Source organism: Sminthopsis crassicaudata, chromosome 3, assembly GCF_048593235.1.
Source record: "Sminthopsis crassicaudata isolate SCR6 chromosome 3, ASM4859323v1, whole genome shotgun sequence".
Lineage (NCBI taxonomy): Eukaryota > Metazoa > Chordata > Mammalia > Dasyuromorphia > Dasyuridae > Sminthopsis > Sminthopsis crassicaudata.
The window spans coordinates 516384049-516407651 of NC_133619.1; the positions used below are offsets into that span (position 1 = coordinate 516384049).

General features: G+C 35.7%; 1 protein-coding gene across 2 annotated transcripts in view; it reads right to left on the reverse strand.

Moving 5' to 3' along the window:
- Nucleotides 1-735: 735 nt before the first annotated feature.
- The window catches only part of GDPD4 (glycerophosphodiester phosphodiesterase domain containing 4), a 62267-nt gene continuing 39399 nt past the window's right edge, over nucleotides 736-23603 (reverse strand). For both annotated transcript variants that reach the window (XM_074304141.1, XM_074304140.1), the window contains 6 exons: nucleotides 17136-17218; nucleotides 15231-15381; nucleotides 8667-8891; nucleotides 6401-6558; nucleotides 2236-2383; nucleotides 736-822 (listed from right to left, as the gene is read on the reverse strand). In XM_074304141.1, coding sequence (XP_074160242.1) covers nucleotides 736-822; nucleotides 2236-2383; nucleotides 6401-6558; nucleotides 8667-8891; nucleotides 15231-15381; nucleotides 17136-17218 — 852 coding nt within the window. The remainder of the gene's footprint in view (nucleotides 823-2235; nucleotides 2384-6400; nucleotides 6559-8666; nucleotides 8892-15230; nucleotides 15382-17135; nucleotides 17219-23603) is intronic.

Here is a 23603-nt window from a genome sequence, read left to right on the forward strand (position 1 = left end):
ACTGGAGGGTCAGCAAAGTCTGGGACTGAACATACAAATGTGAGACATCATCTACACTAAAATGCAGAGAATAGATGTGAGCTGATAAGATCATCAGTCATCCCTCAGTTTTAGTTTCTCCTTTGAGTCATTTTTCAGTTTTTAGCAACAATTTGTGATCCCATTTGAAGTTTTCTTGGCCAGGATAACTGGAGTGGTTTGCCATTTCCTTCTTGAGCCCATTTTCCAGATGAGAAAACAGGCAAAACTGGTAAAGTGACTAATCAGGATCCCATAGTTAATAAGTATGTGTTTATGATCCATTACTCATTTCATTATACTCTGCTGTCTCTCTCTATTCCCAGTGAAGAAAGCTGTAAATTGGGCCTTGGATGCAATGTTTCACACAGGGTTCTATGTTTGTGAATACGGTTTGGTCTACTTGGGAAAGGAATATATATATATATATAAAATTTCCCACACCCATTTCCTACTGTCATTCCACCTGTGTGTTTAAAGCTGCACCATTCTCCTTGACCTTGAATATGGTAAGGAAGGCAGCGACTCCAAGGCATCAGAAAAAAGGGGGTGCATTTTTCTCCATCAGAGGGATGGACTCTGGCCTCTAGCAGTGGCTCTGCTGTTAGGGGCACCTGGAAGTCTGAGTTCAAATCCAAGTCTCTAGCTTCTGCTGGAATAGGCAGGGGACAAGTTTCCAGAAATTCTTGTCAGAGAATTGGGAATCTTAAGAAATAATTACCAGTGGAAAAAAAATACAATTGTAATGACGAAGGCAGAAATGAAGTCCAGCAGTATCCACGTCTTCATGTACTCATTCGGTGTCTAGAAAGCAAGACAGAGGTAGGTACAATTTGTAAAGGTAGAAGGATAGAGAAAAGAGTTTCTAGATTCCCCCATTGGCGCACAATCTCAGATCCTATACTGGATAGTATACCAAGCCTCTAATGAACCAGGGCCCTGTGATGGGAGTGGAGGAGTTCCACATTGTATCAGTAGGAAGGGATAGTGGTCAGAGAAGCTAATTCAGTCTCAGGCTGTAAGAATATATATATGGGATGGGGATCAGCTAGATGGCACAGTGGATAGAGCACTAGCCCTGGAGGTAGGAGTACCAGAGTCAGAAGGCCTCTGGCACTTATGATCTGCATGACCCTTGGCAAGTCACTCAACCCTGATTGCAAAAAAATCAAAACAAAACACATATCTGTCCTTTGTTCTGTTCATTCGGCTCTAGACACATTTTAGGAGAGGTATTGGCAAGCTGGAACTCAGTGAGTGGAGGCTGACCAGGATGAGGACAGGCTTGGAAACTGTCACATAAAGGAGGACTTGAGGAGCTAGGATATTTAGTCCAGAGAAGAAAATTGTTAAGTTTTACTACTGACTTCAAATGTTTAAAGAGGTCACAGAATCAATTGTATTTAGATTGGAAGGGAGCTTAATGGTCATCAAGTCTAATCCACTTGATTTGAGGAAACTATGGTGATGAATAGCTAAATGACTATCCAAAGTCACATGGGAAGTATGGAGCAGACCCAGGATTCTGACTTCAAATCCAAGATGCTTTTTCACAACACTACACTGACTCACAGAGAAGAGACTTATTCTGTTGGGTCCAAAGAACAGAATGAGATAGAAGCTACAACGGTAGATTTCAATTCAATATTTTTTTTTAATTCTTAATTGGAGGGGGCAGCTAGGTGGCACAGTGGATAGAGCACCAGCCTTGAATTCAGGAGGACCCGAGTTCAAATCTGGTCTCAGACACTTAACACTTCCTAGCTGTGTGACCCTGGGCAAGTCACTTAACCCCAGCCTCAGGAAAAAAAAAATCCAAATGAAAAAAAATTCTTACTTGGAAATTCCCAAAATGCATTCAGTAGACAGTGATGTATACAAATAGAAGGACTTAATGTGTTTTAGACAGGGTTTAGACTTAATCTGTTGTCTTTTCTAGCTTGAAAAGTGTATGATGCTGTTATGGGAGTATCTGCTAGACCAGATCCGTGGGGAAGATCAATTTTCTTCAATTGTGTCCAAATCTGAGGCCCCACTTGGGTTTTTCTTGGCAAAGATTGTAGAGTGGTTTGCCATTTCCATCTCCAAGTCCTTTTTACATGTGAGGAAACTGATGTAAATAAGGCTAAAGGATGTGTCCAGGTCACAAGGCTGGTGAGTATTGAAGATTGGCCATCTAACTGCCCCAGGAAAGATCAATATAGACAGCTAACTTACCATTAAGAAGTATGGGCGTTTAATCTTCTTCAGTATTTGGATGGTATTAGTGGTGACTGAATGAACCCCAGCACACCAAGCCAGGGAGTATAGCCAGGGCTCATTGATGACATAGATATTGGTAAAGATGCCATGTTTCTCATATTCTCTGGAGGGAAAACAAAATCTCTAATGACTGACTGTTCCTTCTATCAATGAGAGATCAAAAAGAACTTTGGTGTTACCAAAAATCCACCAAGTAAAAGAAAAAGTGGAGACTCAGTAGGAACAAAGGGGCTGGAAATATAATGGATGGGATTTTAGCCAAAAAAATATTCTCACCAGCTACACACACACACATACACACACACACACACACACACACACACACACACACACACACTTTAGCAAGTTAATAACATCTGCTAACTTTAGAGCACCAAGCAAAAAATGCATTTGGTAAGACAGAAGAAATTAAAAAGGAGAGAAAAGCAGAAAAGCAGCTTCCTTGCCATTCATGATCTTTTTATAATATAGAAGGGTTCTTAAACTTTTTCTACTTGCAATTCATTCTCAAGAAATTTTTACATGTGTTATTTGCCTACTTTTTGTTTTCTTTCTCATTTTTTTTCCTTTTTGATCTGATTTTTCTTGTGCATCATGATAATTGTGGAAATATGTAGAGAAGAATTGCATAAATTTGACATATTTTGGATTACGAAGGGAGGGAGAAAAAATTTGGAATACAAGGTTTTGCAGGTCAATGTTGAAAACTATGCATATATTTTGAAAATAAGCTAAATTCCTAGGTACGTAAGCATATAAAATAGGTATACGCATCAAACATGTTCAGAATAAATCATAATTTCTTAATTCTCATATGACCTCATATGAGATCACAAATCACAGTTAAGAAGGTAGGATACAAAGGAGCTTTCTGAAGGAAGTAGTTTGAAATAGGTTGGTTTCCCAATCTCATCTTTCCCCTCTTATCTTTGAGTCTTGAAATACATAGACTATCCTCGTTGCTTAGAAAGCACTTTCTTTTTTATTTTTATTTATATAAAATTATATTTCATTATTAAATATTATTTCTTTTTATTTATTTTATTTACTGAAATCCTCCTTTTCAAGGAGACCCCAGTTTAAGTGTCAGCAATTAAAATCAATTCAGTTAATTGGAACAATTGCTATGTAAATACTATAAGGAAATTAATAAGTAAAAAGGCCCCAAATACTCCAACACTATTTTTTTGGTAAGGACAAAGAATTAAAAGCACAACAGAAGTCCAGCAATTAGAGAATGGCTATAGAGATTGGGCTGGCTGGCTGGCTAATTACTCTGATTCTGCCATGATCATACTCTTTAAGATTTCTTCCTGAAACAGTACCTCCTGGACCCACTTGAACTCATTAGTTTATATTATTCTCTGATAGTCATTACAGGAGTTATTTGTGGAGGTTTTTTGGTACAAATTTTAATAACATTTTGGTTCAATTTTTTGGAACTTACTGCTGTGGACAGAATTCCTCTCCCAAATGACTGCCAAAAGAATCATGAACTAGGGATTGATGAGGGGTCCTTTAAATTTTTTTTTCCTTTAGCACATTTATAAAAGCTACCACCTAATTTGTATAGAGGTCCACTTGCACACTTTGATTATATGAGATAATTACTCCCAACCTTCTTTTTCCTTCTCTATTCTCCCCACCTCCAATGTATTCATCATCTTTTCTCTTTACAATCTTCTTTTAAGATCATCAGGACATGACAGAAATACTTTCAGACCTTGACTAATTGGATTCTCTCTTTGAGGACTGATGATGATGACATTCAGAGGGATACATGTATTCTGTCATCTCCTAACTGAATGTAAGTTATTTATCTGTTTTGTACTTTATGACTGTTTATTCTTGTTTACCATTTTATATTTCCCTCGATGCTTATGTTTGAACTTCCAAGTTTCTCTGCACCTCTGGTCTTTATCAGGAATGCCTGAAAGTCCTCTTTCCATTAAATATATATTTCTCCCCTGGTAACATTTGGTCCCTTTTGTTGGGTAATTTATTCTTGCATGAAAGCTCAAATGTGCTTTGCCTCCTGAAAAAGTGAATGCTAAGCACTTTGCTCCTTGAGCAGTGGTTGCTAATTGTGTATGATCCTGAATGTGATTTCTCCATAGTGGAATTCTTACTTTCTGGCTGCTTTTGGTATATTTTCTTTCACGTGGAATCTAGATTTGGTTACGGTTCCTGGTTCCTGGAAGCTTATATTTTTGGGGTTTCTTTCAGAAGGTGACCCATTGGTCTTTCTATTTCTTTCTATTTCTAATTTGCCCCCTGGTTCTAAAAGATCTGAGCAATTTTAAGATTTCTTGCTATATGATGTTTTTCAGGTCAGTTGTTTTTCTTATGAAGATACCTTACATTTCAGTCCTTTGACTTTGCTTCAATATTTCTTGTCTCATGGAGTCATTGGCTTCTATTTATTCCATTTAAATTTTCATGGAGTTTATTGGCTGGGTGAGGTTTTATAACAATGTTACTTCCATTGCCAGTTTTTTGGGTTTTTTTTTCATAGCTCTCATTTCTTTTCCAATTATTTCCTCTTGTACTCTCATTTTACTTAAGTTATTTTTTTACATCTTTTCCAAGAATTTTGTTTTTTCCCCCCGAGCTATGTTTTCCTTTAAGGCTTGGTGTTTGGCCGTTTTGGAGTTATTCCTTTCCTCCATTTGGGCCTTGAGGATCCCTGTCATGATAATTTTTTATAGTGAGATTCTTTTATTGTTGTTTTTTAATTCTTTGCTCATTCTTCAGGACTGCTTTCTGACTTTTAATTTGATTTGAGGGCCAAATTCTAGACTTGGGTCTTGAAATAAGAATAAAAGAAAAAGGGAGAAATCTGACTCTTCCCAAGTCAATGGCTATTAATAATCATTTTTCTCAAAAAGTTCACAAAAGTAATTAACAGATAAATGAAAAGTGATGCCTCAGAATTTCAGAGGATTGATTGGATTTAATCAATGAAGGCTTTCTGAAGAAAATTGAGGGATGGATCAATGGAAATACAATGAAGAAAGATGGATTAAAAGAAATAAATCCTTGCATAAATAGAGAAATGGAGGTGAGAATACAATAACTTGACTGGAACAAAGGGTCTGCTAAGAGGTCTTGTGCCATTGAGCCCTTTAGCAATCTATTTGAAGCTTAGGGATTCCTCAGAATAAAATATATACAAAATATGAATAAAATAAAATATATATGAATATAAAGGAAACAAATTATAGTGAAATTCAATTATCACTATGAGGTGAATTGCTAAGTTATGATTTTGTAGAATAATGTGAAGTCAAGAGTCTATAGTTAATAAACATTCCCCTCAACCTTTGAGACCACCTTGAAGGGAATTTACCTTTCCCAGATTATGAAGGAACTCTTTAGCAGCTCCCATAGTTGCTATCCCTAACTTCAAACAACCTTTTGAGATATTGATTAGCATATCTTTAGGCAGGGTTTAGACCTGGTTTTCCAAGTGTGGACTAGCTCTCTCGACTCTCCCTTTTGAGTTCTAGATTTTGCAACTGAGAAATCCCTGAGGTTATATTTTCCCTATAAAAGATCTACTTATGATGAAAATTTTTGTTAAATTCTCTTAGGGACTAAGCCTACTACTATGAGGTACTCTCTTTCTCACCCTCATAGTATCTTCTTTCTAATGGCACCATTCTCTTACTTAAACTATCTTTGTTAAGTCTAACCTGCCAGACAATGGCTTTTTCCCCACCACATGGAGTATTTCCTTTCTCCTGATTATGAGTTCCCCAGGGGAACCTGCCTATTTTTTTTCTTCCTAACTATATGCTCTCCCAACTGTATTTCATATTTGCCATTCCTGGTGTCTATTGTATCCCTTCGTTTTGTCTATAACCCTTTCTCCTAAATAAATCAATCTTTTGGAAAAGAGAATGGTCATTGTGAATTCATCACATGTTTATTTTGAACTACATATTGCTATCTTCAACCTCATCAACTATGCTAATAATGAAAAAAAAAAAAAAACAAACACTCAAGTTCATGGACCTCCAGATTAAACCCTCTGGTGTAGAGGAATGCTAAGATATAAGAAAGGTTTAGGGTAGAAGGGGAGAGTGATATCCCCATCCCTTTGTGGAGAATCACCTACTTGATATCATTCCTGTTCATGTCCTTATAAGCAAGGTTCAATCCTTTAATTCCCATTCTCAAAAGGTCAGGAAGAGGCAACTTCTTTCCCAGTACTTGTATGTAATCCGGAGCTATCATTTGAACATCTGCCCTGAACTGCCCTGGTAACCAAAGAACCTATAAAAAAGCAGAGAGACCACCAGCTTTCAGATCACTGGCAAGATATGCTCATGGGTATATTAGAAGGCATTCTAATTCAGATTCAGAAGGCCAATACTAGCACATTTGATCCTCATAGAAATGCCAAATAAATCAAGTCTTAGTATTCTCATTTGACAGATTGATGAGATTTGGAAAGGAGATAGCTTAAGATAAAAAATACCAACAGGAAATTCCTTTTTTGGGAGAGACTGAAGGAGATACAACAATAGAGAATTTTTGTATTATTGACAAATATCTCCGGAACCTCTTGATAACATCTCTGTGCAAACATTGTTTTGATGACTCTAGTCATCATGTATGTATATAACGAAGGCTGAAAAATGAAATCTTTGCATTTGGTGTATACCAGACAAATGCCCATCAACTGACATCCCCCTTTCAGGCAGTTTGGGTTTTCCTGAAGGCCAAATGCCTGTCTATCCCTTTACTATCAATAAAGACTTTGTTTCCATACAGCTTTAAGTAGCAAATTCCTTTGCTGCCGAACCCCACCCTTGGTTACTTTGGGGAAGGAAGGAGAGAGAGAAAAGGAACTGACCCATCTCTGTTTAGAACCTCAGTTTACTCCTCATCAAGATGAGAAATTTCAAGAGTCATAGGCCCTAGAAAAGGGCCTTAGAAGGGTCTAATTTAAAACTTCTTTTTCCTTGATAAGGGAATTACAGCCCAGATAAGAGAAAAGGCACTGCACACCAGTAACTGGCAAAGCCAGGGATCAAAGGCAGTTTTCTCTACTACACCAAATAGAGGGGATGGGGTAAAGAGGAAATAAGAGTCCCTAAAACAGCCTCAAAGAGTCAGAATGGACTTCAGAGAACATCCAATTTAACCAATGTCTAAAGAAGAATCCCCTCTGTAATGCCAATCACTTGTACTTAAAGTATCCAGTAAATTCTATTTTCAGCCATTTTTGTTAGGAAATTTTCTCCTTACATCAAGTCCAAATCTGTCACCTCTCCAGTTTTTTATCAGATGCTTCTAGTTATGCCTTCAAAGGCTAAGAAGTACAAATTTAATTTCTCTTCTCTTGCACTCACTGTCCCCAAGTCTTCCTTTTTCTTGACTGAATCAAACCTCCCCCAAGTTCATTTGGAAACTGGCTCCATCCTTATAAAGCTAACAGCATTAAAAAAAGAAAATGACATCCCAACAAATATTCATCAGGTAAGCTCTTCCAGAAACCCTCCTTGAAGTTTTTTCAAAATGGAGTACTCCAAGAATATTATTTTTTCAGTTGGACAATACCATGAACCTAGTCCCAACTGAGCGAGGGTTATCACTGAAGCTGGAGATTAGTTGATACCACCCAATATCTTCATGAGAGATCAGTCTTGGGCTACTTAGTTACCCTGTGATCTTGAACAGGCCATTCCCCACTGTGGTACTGTTTTCCCCATTTATAAAATAGAGTCAGAAGACATAGTGTCTAAGGTCCTTTGTAACTATAAATCTTAAAAGTTTGGTTCGAGTAGTGGAACTCAATGAGCATAAAATAGGCAAATGGCAAAGAAACAGCTACATCTAGAATAGTTATGCTTCTCTTAAAAGAAGGTGGATGTTTCACTTGGTTCCAAGTAAAACTTGGCTAATATTACCATTTCAAGGCTAGCACATTTACAAATGAATATTCCTATTAGGAAGAACCCACTTAAAAAATTAGCATGCATGGATTAGTTAACACTCTATAATTTACAAATCCCCACAAAGTATTATTACCCCTTTTTTCCAGATGACAAAAACTGAGATCTAATTAATATATATTAAGTGATTCCCCAAGTTATAAGGCGGTAAGTGGCAGAAGTAGAATTAAATCTAGGTCTTCCAATACCAACTATAATACCTTTTCCACAGCACATTAGGAGTTCCTCAGCTGCCCGACCTTCATGTATATTCAAGTCTTCAGAAAGTGAAAGAAATTATTGGACATTAAAATTACCTGCTAAATATCCCCTTCTTCTTTCTCCCTTACCCCTCCTTCTAAACCACAGTGTGTGGCACTATGTATTAACCCACTATGTGTGGCACAGTGTGGTGCTTTAAAAAATGTTGATTAATTGACCTACCAGATGGCTTTTAATCCCAACTTCATTCATCATCACTTCTAACACTTTCATGATCCATGTATCTCTGTAAGGATGTTTCCTTGGGGGCCGGTAGAGATCAAATATCACCAATTTATTTTTTTTGTTTGCAAGCCTCAAGAAATTGCTTAGCTTCATAATTGACTGATTTTTTGCCATCTTTTCTTCTTCTTTTGTCAGTGGTTCCATGTATCTATATGGTTTAGCCTAAAATAAAGGGATGATGGCAATAAATATATTGGTGTAGACAAACATAATGGTGAGGACAAATATTTCCTATCTTCCCATGCTATGTGTCACTCACATACTAAGTAGAATAAATCTCCTTAAATAATCTTTCTGCTCTTATGTTCCTTACAAAATCACACAATCAGGATTGGAAGAGAGTTTATGGGTTATCTAGTCCAATTCATGCCTAAGTAGGAATCCTCAATACTACAAATTATCTGAGAAGTGTTTCTCCAAACTCCTCTCTAAAACTTCCAGTTATTGTTCTACTGCCAGTCAAAAGTAAGCCCATTCCATATTTGGACAATGCATTAGAAAGTTTTAAACTATACTGAGCCTAACTCTGCCTCTGAAACCTTTGCCCATTCAAGATTGAAGAACTAAGCATGAAATTTCAGTAACCAGAAAACAAATTGTCAAAAGTTAAACAAGTACAGAAGAAGAAATTGAAAATTACATAAGATGGAAAAAAAAGATTGAAATGATAAATAATTTAAGAGTGGTTTTTAAGAGACCAATAAAATCAATAAACTATTAAATAACTAAAAAAGAAAAATGAATTATCAAACATAAAAAAATGAATAAGTTGAATTTACATTGAACAAAAAGGAAACAAAAAAAAAATCTAAATCCCAAAACTATCTCTAATTAAAGACCAGAAAACTTATCGAAAATAAGAATTAGATTATAAAAAATAAAATCTTAGAAAGGGAAAGCAAGTAAATTCATCATCAAAAGGAAAAGTTCTATTCCAAATTAATTTACAAGCGAATTCTATCAAATACTCAAATAGTAATATGTTTGCTACTACAAAAATTTCTTTTTTTATTAATTTTATAATTATAAAAAAAATTTTGACAGTACATATGCATGAGTAATTTTTTTTTATAACATTATCCCTTGTATTTTCCCAAATTTTCCCCTCTTTCCCTCTAATCCCTCCCCTAGATGACAGGCAATCCCATACATATTACATGTGTTACAGTATAACTTAGGTCCATATATGTGTGTAAATCCAATTTTCTTGTTGCACGTTAAGAATTAGATTCCAAAGGTAAAAGTAACCTGGGTAGAAAGACAGTAATGCTAATAGTTTACATTCAATTCCCAGTGTTCCTTCTCTGGGTGTAGTTGTTTCTGTCCATCATTGATCAACTGGAAGTGAGTTGGATCTTCTTTATGTTGAAGATATCCACTTCCATAAGAATATATCTTCATACAGTATTGTTGTTGAAGTGTATAGTGATCTTCTGGTTCTGCTCATTTCACTCAGCATCAGTTCATGTAAGTCTCTCCAAATCTTTCTGTATTTATCCTGCTGGTCATTTCTTACAGAGCAATAATATTCCATAACATTCATATACAATAATTTACCCAACCATTCTCCAATTGATGGACATCCATTCATTTTCCAGTTTCTAGCCACTACGAAAAGAGCTGCCACAAACATTTTGGCATATACAGGTCCCTTTCCCCTTTTTAGTATTTCTTTAGGATATAAGCCAGTAGTAGCTGGATCAAAGGGTATGCACAGTTTGATAACTTTTTGGGCATAGTTCCAAATTGCTCTCCAGAATGGCTGGATTCTTTCACAACTCCACCAACAATGCATTAGGCTACAAAAATTTCAACAACTAAAATGTACATTGTGGAAAATTCCCTTTAATTCAAACTAATGCAATATAATGGAGGGGAAAGATTATTACAAAGTAATTTCATTAATGATCAGCAATGTAAAAAAATTAAATTAGATTAAGAAAGAGAATGCATTAATCTACCACAACATTATTTATAATGAATAAGATGGATTTTTATACCAAGGATACAGTGATAAGTCTGAAAGTAGGAAAATATAATACAAGAAAAAATGATAACATAAATACAGAAAAAGTCTTAACAAAATATGGCACTAATTTGTAGATTTTTAAGAATCACTCTAAAAACCACAACCATGGAAGGTCCCATTTTTAACAAGTTCAAAATTATGTAGTCAAAATCATAAGGTAGCATTGTTTTCGATGGAAAAGCAATGAAAAATTTCCTCAAAAAAAAAAGGGGGGTTAAGCAAAGAGGTTATTTGATGACTATTGAAAGAGCTCAGCCAAAGAACTGAGAAACATAAGGACATGTATGTGACTAGGTGGGACCCTATTAAGTCTGAAGGAAGAGTTCAGCATTCAGCTAGAGTCAAATCTGTCCTGATGAAATCACAAACCTCCCAGTAAAGGAGGGGGCCTAAATGGATTTGAGGTTCAGTCCCCAGGAAAACCATAATCAAAAGTAGTGAGCAATGGAGAACCATTAAGGAAAAAATAATAATATTGCCAAATTTTTTAAAAAGAAAACTCAGTGAGACCTTAGGCATAAGCAGATAAAACAACAGGAATATATCAATAACAAAAGAGAATATGGCCTACTGATCAAGTAAAAATATACAGATGTCTCTGAAGAAATACTACAAAACTACAGCAATTAATCACCAGGATATTACATTATGACCAAATTGGATTTATATCAGAAATTCAGGGCTGGTTCAAAATCAGAAAAATTATTAGCATAATTGATTATATCAATACCCAAACTAACAAAAATCATATATCAGTAGCTGCAGAAAAAGCATTTGCCAAAGTACAATACCTATTATTAAAACACTAGAGAGCATAGGAATGGAGTTTTCTTTAAAATAAGTAGCATCAGCAAGTATCATATGTAATGGGGATAAACTAAAAGCATTCCCAATAAGATCAGAGATGAAATAAGGTTGCTCACTATCACTATTATTATTCAATATTGTATTAGAAATGTTATCTTCATCAATAAGAGAAGAAATTGAAGAAATTGATTAGTGGGTAATGAAGAAACAAAATTGTTCTTTGCAGATGATATGATGGCATACTTAGATAATCCTAGAGGATCAACTACAAAACTACTAGAAACAACTTAAACAAAATTTTAGATTACTAAATGAATACATATAAATCAATGGCATTTCTATATGTTATCAACAAAGTCTGCAGCAAGACATAGAAAGAGAAATTCCATTTAAAATAGCTGTTGATAAAATATTTGGGAGTTTACCTGGCAAGACAAAACCAAAAATTATATGAACACAATAACAAAACAGTTTTCATGCAAATACAGTTAAATCTAAACAACTGAAGTGCTTATGGATAAGCCAAGCTAATATAATAAAAATGACAATTCTACCTAAATTAACCTATTTATTCAACGCCATACCAATCAAACTGCTAAAATTCATCTGGAAGAACAAAGGTTAAGAATTTCAAGGGAATTAATGAAACATATGCAAATGAAGGTGGCCTAGTACCAGACCTAAAATTATAAAGCAGGGGTGATCAAAACCATTTGGTACTGGCTAAGAAACAAAGGAGTGAACCCATGGAATGGGTTAAGTTCACAAGACACAATAGTCAATGAGCTATAGTAATCTAAAGTTTGATAAACCCAAAAACTCCAGCTTCTGGGATTGGAAGACAATATGGCAGAAACTAGGAATTAACCAACACCTAACACCCTAGACCAAGATAAAGTTGAAATGGATTCATGATTTAGACATAAAGGGTGATATTATAAACAAATTAGGAGAACAAGTGACTATTTTACCTCTCATATATGGAGAAGGAAGGAATTTATGGCCAAATTCAAAATGGATAATTTTGATTATGTTAAAAATTTTTTGTATAAACAAAACAAATGCAGCCACAATTAGAAGGGAAGTAGAAAATTGAGAAAAAATTTTTTTGCATTCAAGATTTCTGATAAAGGTAACTCTGAGGCACCACTTCACACTTCTCAGATTGGCTAAGATATAGGAAAAGATAATGATAAATGTTGGAGGGAATGTAGGAAAACTGGGACTAATACATTGCTGGTAGAGTTGTGAACTCACCCAACCATTCTGGAAAACAAATTGGAACAATGACCAAAGGCTATCAAACTGTCCATAGCCTTTAATCTAGTCTCTATTTGGATCTGTATTCCAAAGAGATCATAATAAAGGAAAAAAAAAACTTTTTTTGTATTGTTTTGCTGAGGCAATTGGGATTAAGTGACTTGTCTAGGGCCACACAGCTAGGAAGTACTAAGTGTCTGAGGCCAAAAAAACCCGTATGTACAATAATGTTTGTAGCAGCTCTTTTTATAGTGGCAAGGAAATGGAAACTGAATGGATGTCTATAATTTGGGAAATGACTGATTAATGTAATGAAATGTTATTGTTCTATAAGAAATTATCAGCAAGTTGATTTCAGGAGGGCCTGGAGAGAATTATATGAATTAATGATAAGTAAAATGAGTAGAACCAGGAGAACACTGTACATAACAATGCTTATGTGATGATGAACTTTGCTAGACTTGGCTCTTTTCACCAATGAGGTGTGATTCAGGCCAATTCCAGTAGACTTGTTATGGAGTCATCTGCATCCAGAAAGAGACAATGAGTATCACAACATAATTTTTTCACCTTTTTGTTATTGTTTGCTTACTTATTTTTTTCTTTTTCATTTTTTTCTCCTTTTGATATGATTTTTCTTCTATAGCATAATAAATGTGGAAATTTTAGAAGAATTGCACATATTTAACTTCTATTAGATTATTTGCTGTCTATGGAAGGGGGGAGGGAAGGAGGGAAGGAGAAAAATTTGGAACACAAGGTTTTGCAAAGGTGAATGTTGAAAACTATCTTTGCATGTACTTTGAAATATAAAAAGCTATTACTATTTTTTAAAAAATATCACAAGACAAAGAAACATGAATTAACACTTTATGAGTCTTAAGACCTGTGGATTCTAAAGAGTATGCAACAACAAAATGTTCCTGACTGATTTAGAAAAGAAATAAAAACTATGAATGTATAATTTAAGGTGTGCACAGCAGAAATAATTAGAGTAAAAAAATGTTAATTCAGGATAGCAAGTCTCCCTCAAAAAATAAATGAAAAACTTACTGGGAGTACAAATACACATAAGAGAAAGACAATCTGGAAAAAAAGAGAAGAAGTAATTTTGAAATAAAACATCTCAATACAGGCAAAACATAGAGACAACCCAAGATTACACATTTACCAAAGGAACACAAGTAAAAAATCAACAAACAAAATGTTCCAGCCCATACTGCAATAACTTCTCCAAATTTCTGATCAAAGAAATCAATCCCTTGTAACATCTTTAAGATATAATCCTGTAGTTTTGAAAGTATGTAGTTATACAAACTGCATGTTTAAATCCGTATCTTAAGTCTATTAATTTGTTCTAACTTGTTTTGTTCAACCTTAATTGAAGGAAGCATGGACTAATGAATCTGTTTGACGAGGCCTCTGTGTTAGGCCCTAAGAGCATGAGTTATCCAAGATTTACATGTTTTGTTTCTCACTAAAAATGTTGCATGTTTGGGAGGGTGCACTCTTGCATTTTATAATAGAGGGGAAAGGAAAGAGGCAGGGTGGATGGGAGCATAAACATTAAATACCTACTATGTGTCAAGCATTGGGCTAAGTGCTTTACAAATACTATGTCATATATACATATATTGTATTTAATTTATACTCTAACATATTTAACATGTATTGGTCAACTGCCATCTTGAGGGGGGAGGAGGGGAAAAATTAGAACAAAAGGTTTGGCAATTGGCAATGTTGTAAAATTACCCATGCATATATCTGGTAAATAAAAACTATTTTTAAAAAAATACTATGTCATTTGAAGAGGTCAGAGAGGAATTTCCTCCTTATTTACCTTAATATTGTGTTCAATTGGATGCCTTTCCTTTGAGATGATGTGTACTATGGTGTGGTTCTGGTTAAAAGAAGCATCAGCAGGGGGATCATGGATTGTGGTTTGAAATAGAAGTTGACCTAAAGTATTCCTTTGAACTGGATGAAGATTTTAGGAGTATTTGTTTGAGAAAGGAATCTCAGTTCACTCCCTAAAATCTTTCCAGATCTGATTAACTAGTTTTATTCCTGCTTGATCTGTTTATTCATAAAATAAGGAGTTAGGACAAAATAAATGAACTTTATGTTCCCTTTCCAAGTCTATGATTTTATTTTTTCTCTTCTCCTGCCAACAGTCACATTAATGGTGACTTACCCAAATGAGCATGAACTTTAAGGGCAGAGGCAGGACACTCACTTGTTGGGTAGGTTATAGTGGGCATCCCTTTTTGGAAATGGGTCAAGGTTAAATAGTTGCTAAGGTCCCTTAGAACTCTAAAATACTGTAATTTTGACAATATGAGGACCCAATTAGTGTGGTTTATATATCATTCCAGCTTGGCTAGTTCTGACCTGGGTCCTGTTACCTTGAGGAACCATTGGCCTGAGTTCAGGGTTTCCAGGGTTTGCCAAGTGAACATAGCGGCGGGCATGTCAGAGAAATCCGGCAAGATCTCATGGATATTGGTTGTTCTCCTCAGGGTGGGGTCATGCATGAGGAAAGGAACACCATCATAACTGTGGACAGACAGAGGGCAAGGAAGGGGCATTTACTTGACTGGCATTTTCCAAAGGAGGATAATTGGAAGGGTTAGCTAGTTTCATCTTCTGGCTACTACATTCTAATGATGGAAGCTCTCTCCATGCCACCCCACCCCCAACTCATGCTTAACCAATAATCTGAGACCACATAGCATCAAAGTTCAGGACCATAATTCATTCCAACAAACATATACTCATAACCCAATAGCTACATGGAGACCCCTATATAATCTTTCTAGGGTCCAACACTGTTTTGAAATATAACAAAATTAACTCCCTGGTCCATATAAATAAACTACAATATATAGCACACATATTTTAAAACATTTTGGTATAATGATCAATTTTACTAATTTTTAAAAACTTTCTTTTTAGCTTAAAAATATCATTTGTTATATGAGGTGACTCTAGGAAACAGAAGGGGAAGAATAGTGAGAGGAAATTATGGTGATGTAAAAAAAGCAAATGATACCAATAAAACTTATTTTTAAAAATCAAAAGAACTCAAGATTCACACAAGCCAGAGCTACCCTGAATTCTCATTCACCCCAAGAAATGCTTCCATATTCTCTGGCTCCCCTACAATAATGTAGCCCATTTTAGAACACCATCAGCACCTGAAAAGCTCTGACATTTATATTCCAGTTATCTTGAGGTTGTACTTAATGTAATATGCCCAGTTAGTCTGAAGTCTTCTCTCTGTTCAAATGCTTACTGCCTGGGCTGACAGGTCTCTGCTATTATAAAGAGCTTGACTATATTTTGTTATATGTCAAAATAGTGGTGGACCCTAGAACTATATAGGAGTCTCCATGTAGCTGTTGGGTTATGAGTATATGTTTATTGGAATGAATTATGGTCCCCAACTTTGATGCTATGTGGTCTCAGATAGTTGGTTAAGCATGAGTTGGGGGTGGAGTGGTGTGGGGTGGAGAAAGCTTTCATCATTAGAATGTAGTAGACAGAAGATGAAACTAGCTGACCTTATTAAAAGGGCCAGCATGGGTCTGCTGATAGTTGCTATTGTCATACTTGGCAAGACATGCAAAATTATGAAATAAGTTGACCTTGAATTCATGGTTCTAGTCTCTAACTCTCTGTGTCCCCCTCTCCCTTCTGCAGGGTCCATCCCACTGCCACCATCCATGTACAACCCAATTTTCTCCACCTTTCTCTTGCTCTTATCAAAGACTCTTAACATTAGTTCCTGTCTTTCTATATGTGCCTGAGGATATGTGTTCTCTCTGGATATATGTCAAGCCATGATCTAAGCTGTCTATGGACGTAGAAAAAAGGTGATGCTGAAGGGATGGGTCTATGATCAATCTGGGCCATCACAACTACACATAGAGAAGTTGTATATTGTTGTTGTGTTGTGTGTTTGTGTGGAAATGTAGTGTGCTGGAGGCGTTTATTTGGTGTGGGAGAAGGATGCTAGAAAATGTACAGAAAGAGTGAGTCTATTATGAATATTTTTGCACATGGTTTATTTGTACATGGTTTTGTACATGTATATGTATATTTAGGGTTAAGTAACTTGCTTACATTGAAGGAAACTGTGTATTTATGTCTGATTTTGGGGGGGTACAATTCTTTGTGGAATGGAAGATAGTTTGCTCTTGTGGAAGGTGTAACTAGTTGGTGCCTGCATAGTGGGGAGAAGAGGTGACATGTCTATATTGGTAAGGTGGAGTCTCTGTGACACAAAATGTCCTGCTTTCCCTTCTTACCTGAGGGTGACATCAGTCTCCAGCCCTGTGGCACCATGTTCAATAGCTTTCTCAAAGGCCATCTGAGTATTCTCTGGTGCTAGCTAATGAAAAGTAACAGGAAATTAGAATGAGTAGCAAATCTTTTCTTCTATCTTCCATAACAGTAGGGGAAGGAAAGGAGACAAAAGGAGAAAGAGATCAGTTAGCCTCCTGAAAGCCCCTATTTGCTTAGGTCATTTCCGTGTTGATGTGGCAATGCCCAATAAAATAGCCTTAGTCCAACCTTTCTAACACTTACCAGATTTCAAGAAGAGTTATTAACTTTTATGTGGAGGGGAAGAATTTGGATGATTCCATGGCTGAGATGACTATTTGTTAATTTGTCATGAATAATGGATGTCTATTGGTATATCCAGAGGATGTAATGGAGAGTCTCCCAATCTCAAAACTTGTCACTACAATGGCTACCAAACTCTTCAAGTTTGTCACAGGACACAATCAATAGAAATCCAGAAAACAGTAGTAAGAATTATATATGTTGGACCAAAAATATGAAAGGTATTATGGGAAAAAGTGTTTTTCTCACTTCTGTCAATCAAAAGCAAGGTTGCAGGATTCTGGAAAGATGATGGAGTAGATCTATAAATTTCAAGCTCTCCAGATTTCCCACATAAGCAGAACAAATGTGCACTTCAGTGTGAACATAGATGGGTGAGAAAGATCAAGAAGATTTTAGTCAGGACAGCAGTCTTTCTGGTACAACTCAAGAAGATTCAAAGAAAGACCCCAAGCAGGGAATTAATCAGTGTGAATGGCAGACACATCTGAGCTATCTCTGCAGAAAGACCAAATAGGGATCCCTGGGGCAAGCTGGGTTTCACTGGAGCCTTAGCAGGATCCACAGACACTTTCACATCCCATACATCCTGCAGACTTGGAGGTCTTGAGACCAGGAAGACTGAGAGAACCACTGCTGATCAGGAAAGCCAGGCCCAACTTGCTGCAGAGACACAGCCCTGCATAAGAAGGAACCAGCACACCCATGAGTACAGAAGTGGTAAAGCAGGGATGCTTCTGACTGCAGGTACTTGAGGAGGAGGAAGCTTTTAGTTTGGGAGTTCCAGGTCAGAGGGGAGAGCTGAAGTGAAGCTAGAGGCACCAGATCCAACTTCATGATTAGAGATGCTTATACTAATACTTCCCATTAAAGATGAAAATGAACTGGCAAAGAAGAAAGAACTCAACCATAGAAATTCGCTATGGGAACAGGGAAGGAGTTAAGACATTAAAGTTTAAAAAAGCTTCTTTTACTCCAAAGAGTAACAATAAATTGCTCCCTTTCCAGAGAGAATTTATAGAAAAACTCACAAAAGAATTTAAAAATCAAATAAGAGACATTGAGGAAAAACTACAACTAAAACGAAATCATGCAAGAAAAAAAAACCAAGAAGATTAGGGGAAAAAGTTAACCAAGTAGAAAAGGAGATACAGATCTCCAATGATAACTCTTTGAAAATTAGAATTGGGCAAGGGGAAGCCAGTGAAGCTATGAGAGTCCAAGAAATAACAAAACAAAATATGAAGAATGAGAAAATAGAATATGAAACATAAGAAAAACAACAGATATGTAGAATGGATCAAGAAGAGAAAATATAAGAATAATTGGACTATCTAAAAGCTGTAACCCCCCCCCCAAAAAAAAGAACTTCAACACAATAATGCAAGAAATAATTCAAGAAAGTTGTCCTAGTGTGATAGAACATGAGGAGAAAGTAGAAATTAAGAAAAAAATCCACCTATCACCACCTCAAAGAGATACTTTGTGGAAAACACATAGGAATATTATTGCCAAATTTTGAAACTCCCAGATCAAAGAGAAAATTTTGCAAGAAACAAGAAAAAAGCATTCAAATACACTAGAGCTACTGTTACAATTGTATAGGACTTAGCAACAGTCACAATAAAAAACTGCAGGTCCTGGAATCATATATACCAGCAATCAAAAGAACTGGGCTTGTAATCAATATCAAAGACCAATTTCAAGGAATTTAACATGGACAAACTGTTTATGTTTTTTACATGGAAACACATGCCATATGTTTAAAATTGACATCAGCAATTGGGCAGTTCAAAAGAAAGATTGGGGCAGAGTAAAGGTAAAAATAGTAATTATGTTATACAAATGAGTGAGGTACAGAAAAAGAATGGACATGGGAGTGGGAGGTGGGAAAGACTTATAGTTCTGAAAACCTACTCACATTGGGAATGGGTTAAATAGGTAACCCTACATATACCAAGGATATATAAAAAAATAAGCGGGGAGCTATGGGTGGAGGAGGGAGCAAAAGGTGAGGGAAGAAGACAGTGAAAGTTAAGAAATACCTAGGCAAGTTAAATAGTAAAATTAAAACAAAGTGTTAACAGGGATAGGAAAGGGGTATATGTCAATGGTGAGGATGGGGATGGGCAGTGGTAAGTATGTGTGTATGTATATATCTATATATGTATACATAAATTATAACCTATGATGAGGAGGATGAAAGGGGAAATTTTTTAAAAGTAAAAAAGCAAGTGTACAGCAGAGAACAAAAGAACAATCTACAAGGAAGTAAAGAAAAGATGGACACTCAATATATTTTTCTACTATTATTTATCCTTTCTTGAACTAGTAATTTGTTATATATTTTTAATCCTTTCTGATGTTCTGTGGTATATATGACTGTGTTCTGTTTTGTTTTGCTTTTCTTTGCTGTTTTTTCCTTTTTTTATTCTGTTTTTTAAAATAAATAAAAATTTTTAAAAAGCAAAAGCAAAGGTCTTTGGAAAAGAAAAGGTTTGGAAGGGTCATTAAGAAAATAGTATGGGTTTTCAGTTTATAGATAATGTTATAAAACATAAGGATAGACTTCTGATCAGAAATAAAATGTACCTACAGGTAAAAAGTTACTTACCTAGAAGATTGTAAGTCTAATCAAAAGGGCTTTAAAATGAAATGAAACAGAGAGAACAAACACCATATCTATCTACCAAGATATGTGCCTTTCAAAGAATCTGCATTGACTTCAGATTAGTGTAGTAGCTAATCAACATCCCATAAGATTCATGATAATGTGTGCAATCCATCCTCTGGTAAGAGTGACAGGTTTAAGATGCCAAGTAAGACATATATGTTTGGCCATGGGCAATGTGGGAATTTGTTTTGCCTGGTTGGTTACATATTTTGGTTATGAGGGTTTTTTTTCTTTTAAATTGGAAGAAGAGTTTCTTAAAAACCTTGACGCTCAATCATTCGAGTATATCATAGCATAGTGGGTGCACTTACTTTAGAATTAAGAGATTTGCTCACTCAAACTTACATCCTCTGCCTCCAAGTCCTGGGCTATTTCCACTACATTGCACTTCTTGAGATTTCCTTCTCCCCCAGACCACTAGATTGGCTATAATGACTTTATTCTCCCTTTAACAACTTTCCATCTCAAAGACACCACTTCATATTGGCTCTGGCTTCAGTGACCAATGGGTTCTAAAAGACAAGTTTTTTTCTCACTGAATCACTTCTATATTTTGGGGAACAAGAATTCCAGGTTCTAGCCTGGGAAATGCTGGACTTGTTGACCTCTAAAATATCTCTCCATTGCTACAACCACCATTTGTTTATAAGCTCTAGGGCAGGGATTGTTTTTTGCTTCTTTTTGTATCCCCAGAGCTTAAATACAGTGCCTGCAACATAGAAGCTACTTAATTTTTTATTGACTGCTATGACCTATTATATAAAGACCTTATGCATAGGCTTTAGAACTAGAAATACCTTTCAACTCTGGAATTTTATAATAATAATAAGAGCAAACTGAGGCCCAAAATAAGATAAGTGACTAGTACAAAGTTATAAAAATGGTTAAGTAGCAGAATTAGAATTCAAACAGGTCTTCTGACTTCAAATATGATGCTTATTTTGCCACATCGTCTCTTTCTCCAGTTGTCAAATAAAGAATAGGAAGGAAACATAGGTCAGAGCGCTTTCTTCAAGGTTCCAAAATAGGCCTGATGGGTTCTGAGGAGGCCAAAATCCAGCAGATCAATAAAGCTATTTAAATAGCTTTGATATTTTTTCAAATTAAAATCAAAAGGCGCGGATTCATGGATTTGATTTATTTAGGGTACCACTCTCTGCCATTTAGAGTTGATTACAATCAACCAATGAATTTTCATTCCATGTAAGAAAGACTATTCTATCAATTAGAATCGACAAAGAATGGGAAAGAGGAAGAGGAAAGGTAATGAGCACTTATATATCACCTACTGTGTCTCATACATAAAATTAACACCTTACAAATATTATCTCATTTGATCTCCACAATCACCCTGAGAGGTGGCTGCTGTTATTATCTCCATTTTACAGATGACAAAATTGAAGCAGACAAAGGTTAAATGACTTGCTCAGAATCATACAGCGAATAAGTATCTGAATCAGGTAGGATTTGAACTCAAGTTTATCCCAATTCTAGTCCTGGCCCTCTGTCTACTGAACCACCTAGATGTGGAATTGGTTCATGACATTGTAAGCTCCTATCTGAAGACATTCAAGCTGCTAGCATGAGGAAATAAAAAGGCAATCAGGTACTTGCCATTTAGGGGAGGGGGTGAGGGGAAGGGAGGGAAAATTTTGGAACACAAGGTTTTGCAAGGGTCAGTATTGAAAAAAGTATCCATGAACATATTTTGAAACTAAAAAGCTGTAATTTTTTAAAAAAGGAAAGGGAATCAGGAGATATGAGTTCAAGTACCAGCTCTGCTACTTAATGGTCATGATACTGCATATTTTATCTATGTTTAAATATTTGACCTAATAAGAGAAAAATTTCTTATTTTTCTTCTAAGTTTGGTTTCATTGATTTTGTTTGTAGCAAAATTTATTAATTTTGCATAATTAAAACGGTCTATTTAACCATTTATGAACCTGTGTATATCATTTGGCTGGCCACAAACTCCTTATTCACAGAGCTGATGGGTGATTTTCTTCCATGATCCTCTAATATGCTTATGGTGTAACCTTTTATATCTTGATCATATATCCATTCGGAATTTATCTTTTTTTTCCCCTGCGGCAATTGGGGTTAAGTGACTTGCACAGGGTCACACAGCTAGGAAGTATTAAGTGACTGAGGCCAGATTTGAACTCAGGTACTCCTGACTTCAGGACAGTGCTCTATCCACTGCACCACCTAGCTGCCCCTTGGAATTTATCTTAGTATGTACAATGCAAGATGTTGGTCTATACACAATTTTCCAGTTTTCCCAATAATTTTTTATCAAATAGTGAATTACTGGGAAAAACTAGGTTACGGTGCTCATTTACTTCTACACATTATATATTTACACATTGTTTCACTGATCAACTCCATTTCTTGTTCAGTTCCAAATTGTTTTTATAATTACAACCTTGCACAATAATGTGAGATCAGGTACTGCTAGGTCAATTGCCCCCCCCCCTTTTTTAATCAATTCCCTTGATATTCTTGATCTTTTGTTTCTTCATATAAATTAACAAATATTTCAACAACACATTCATCCTACTATATACATGTCACTAAGATAAATTAATAGTGGTTCCTAACGATAGCCCCAACTAAATAATTTTAGAGTTGGGTAGGTCCTATCATTTTACAAGACTGAGGCTCCTCCTAGGTGTAAAGATACTTGTATCAAAAGAATGTCATGAAATTATTTTTAAAATCCTTGAAACCAAGTTCATTCTCAATCATAGTCACAAAAATCTCAAAGAAGGGTCTTTAGTAGTTAGGTCATCTTGTCCAATCCTCACCTAATGCTATATCTTCCTCTATAGAATGTTCTGTGGGCACTTCTAGCATCAGGGGTCTAAAATCTATGGCATTTCCTTGAGCTACTAATTTGGTAACACTGGAAATAAAGCAAAAACCATGCAAGCGTGATGTGATTTGTTTTTTAGGAACCTTTGTTGGCTCCTAGGGATTACCACTTTCCTTTCTGTGGGCTTATAAACTGCTTAATAACCTACAATTTTGCCAGAGATCAACTAGCCCAGAGTGAAAAGAATTCAACTCTGAAAAAAATGGGAATGATCTTAGACAAACTCATTCTTGTACCTTCTCTCTGGTTTACCAGGATTCCTCAAAGACTATGGACAGTATTTCAGCCATCACATACATAAGTTTCTTGTGATATGTGGTTCATCCAGATAAGATAACTTGAACCAAGAAAATACTTTTGGGCCAGAAAATCATGTGGTCCTTTCTGAATTCTATGAATTCAATGAGGAAAGCACTTACTCTGATCCCATTTTAGTTTCAGCTTCAATTCCCTTTTAATTTTTTTTCTTTCCTATCCTTTTCAGTCTTAGGAGTAGTCTCTTTAATAGAGGGAAAAAAAAGCAAAATAGGAATTGGGTAGTTATGCTTTCTATTTTCTTTTAATATCCTACTCACCCCAAGTTTATGCATTCTTTGT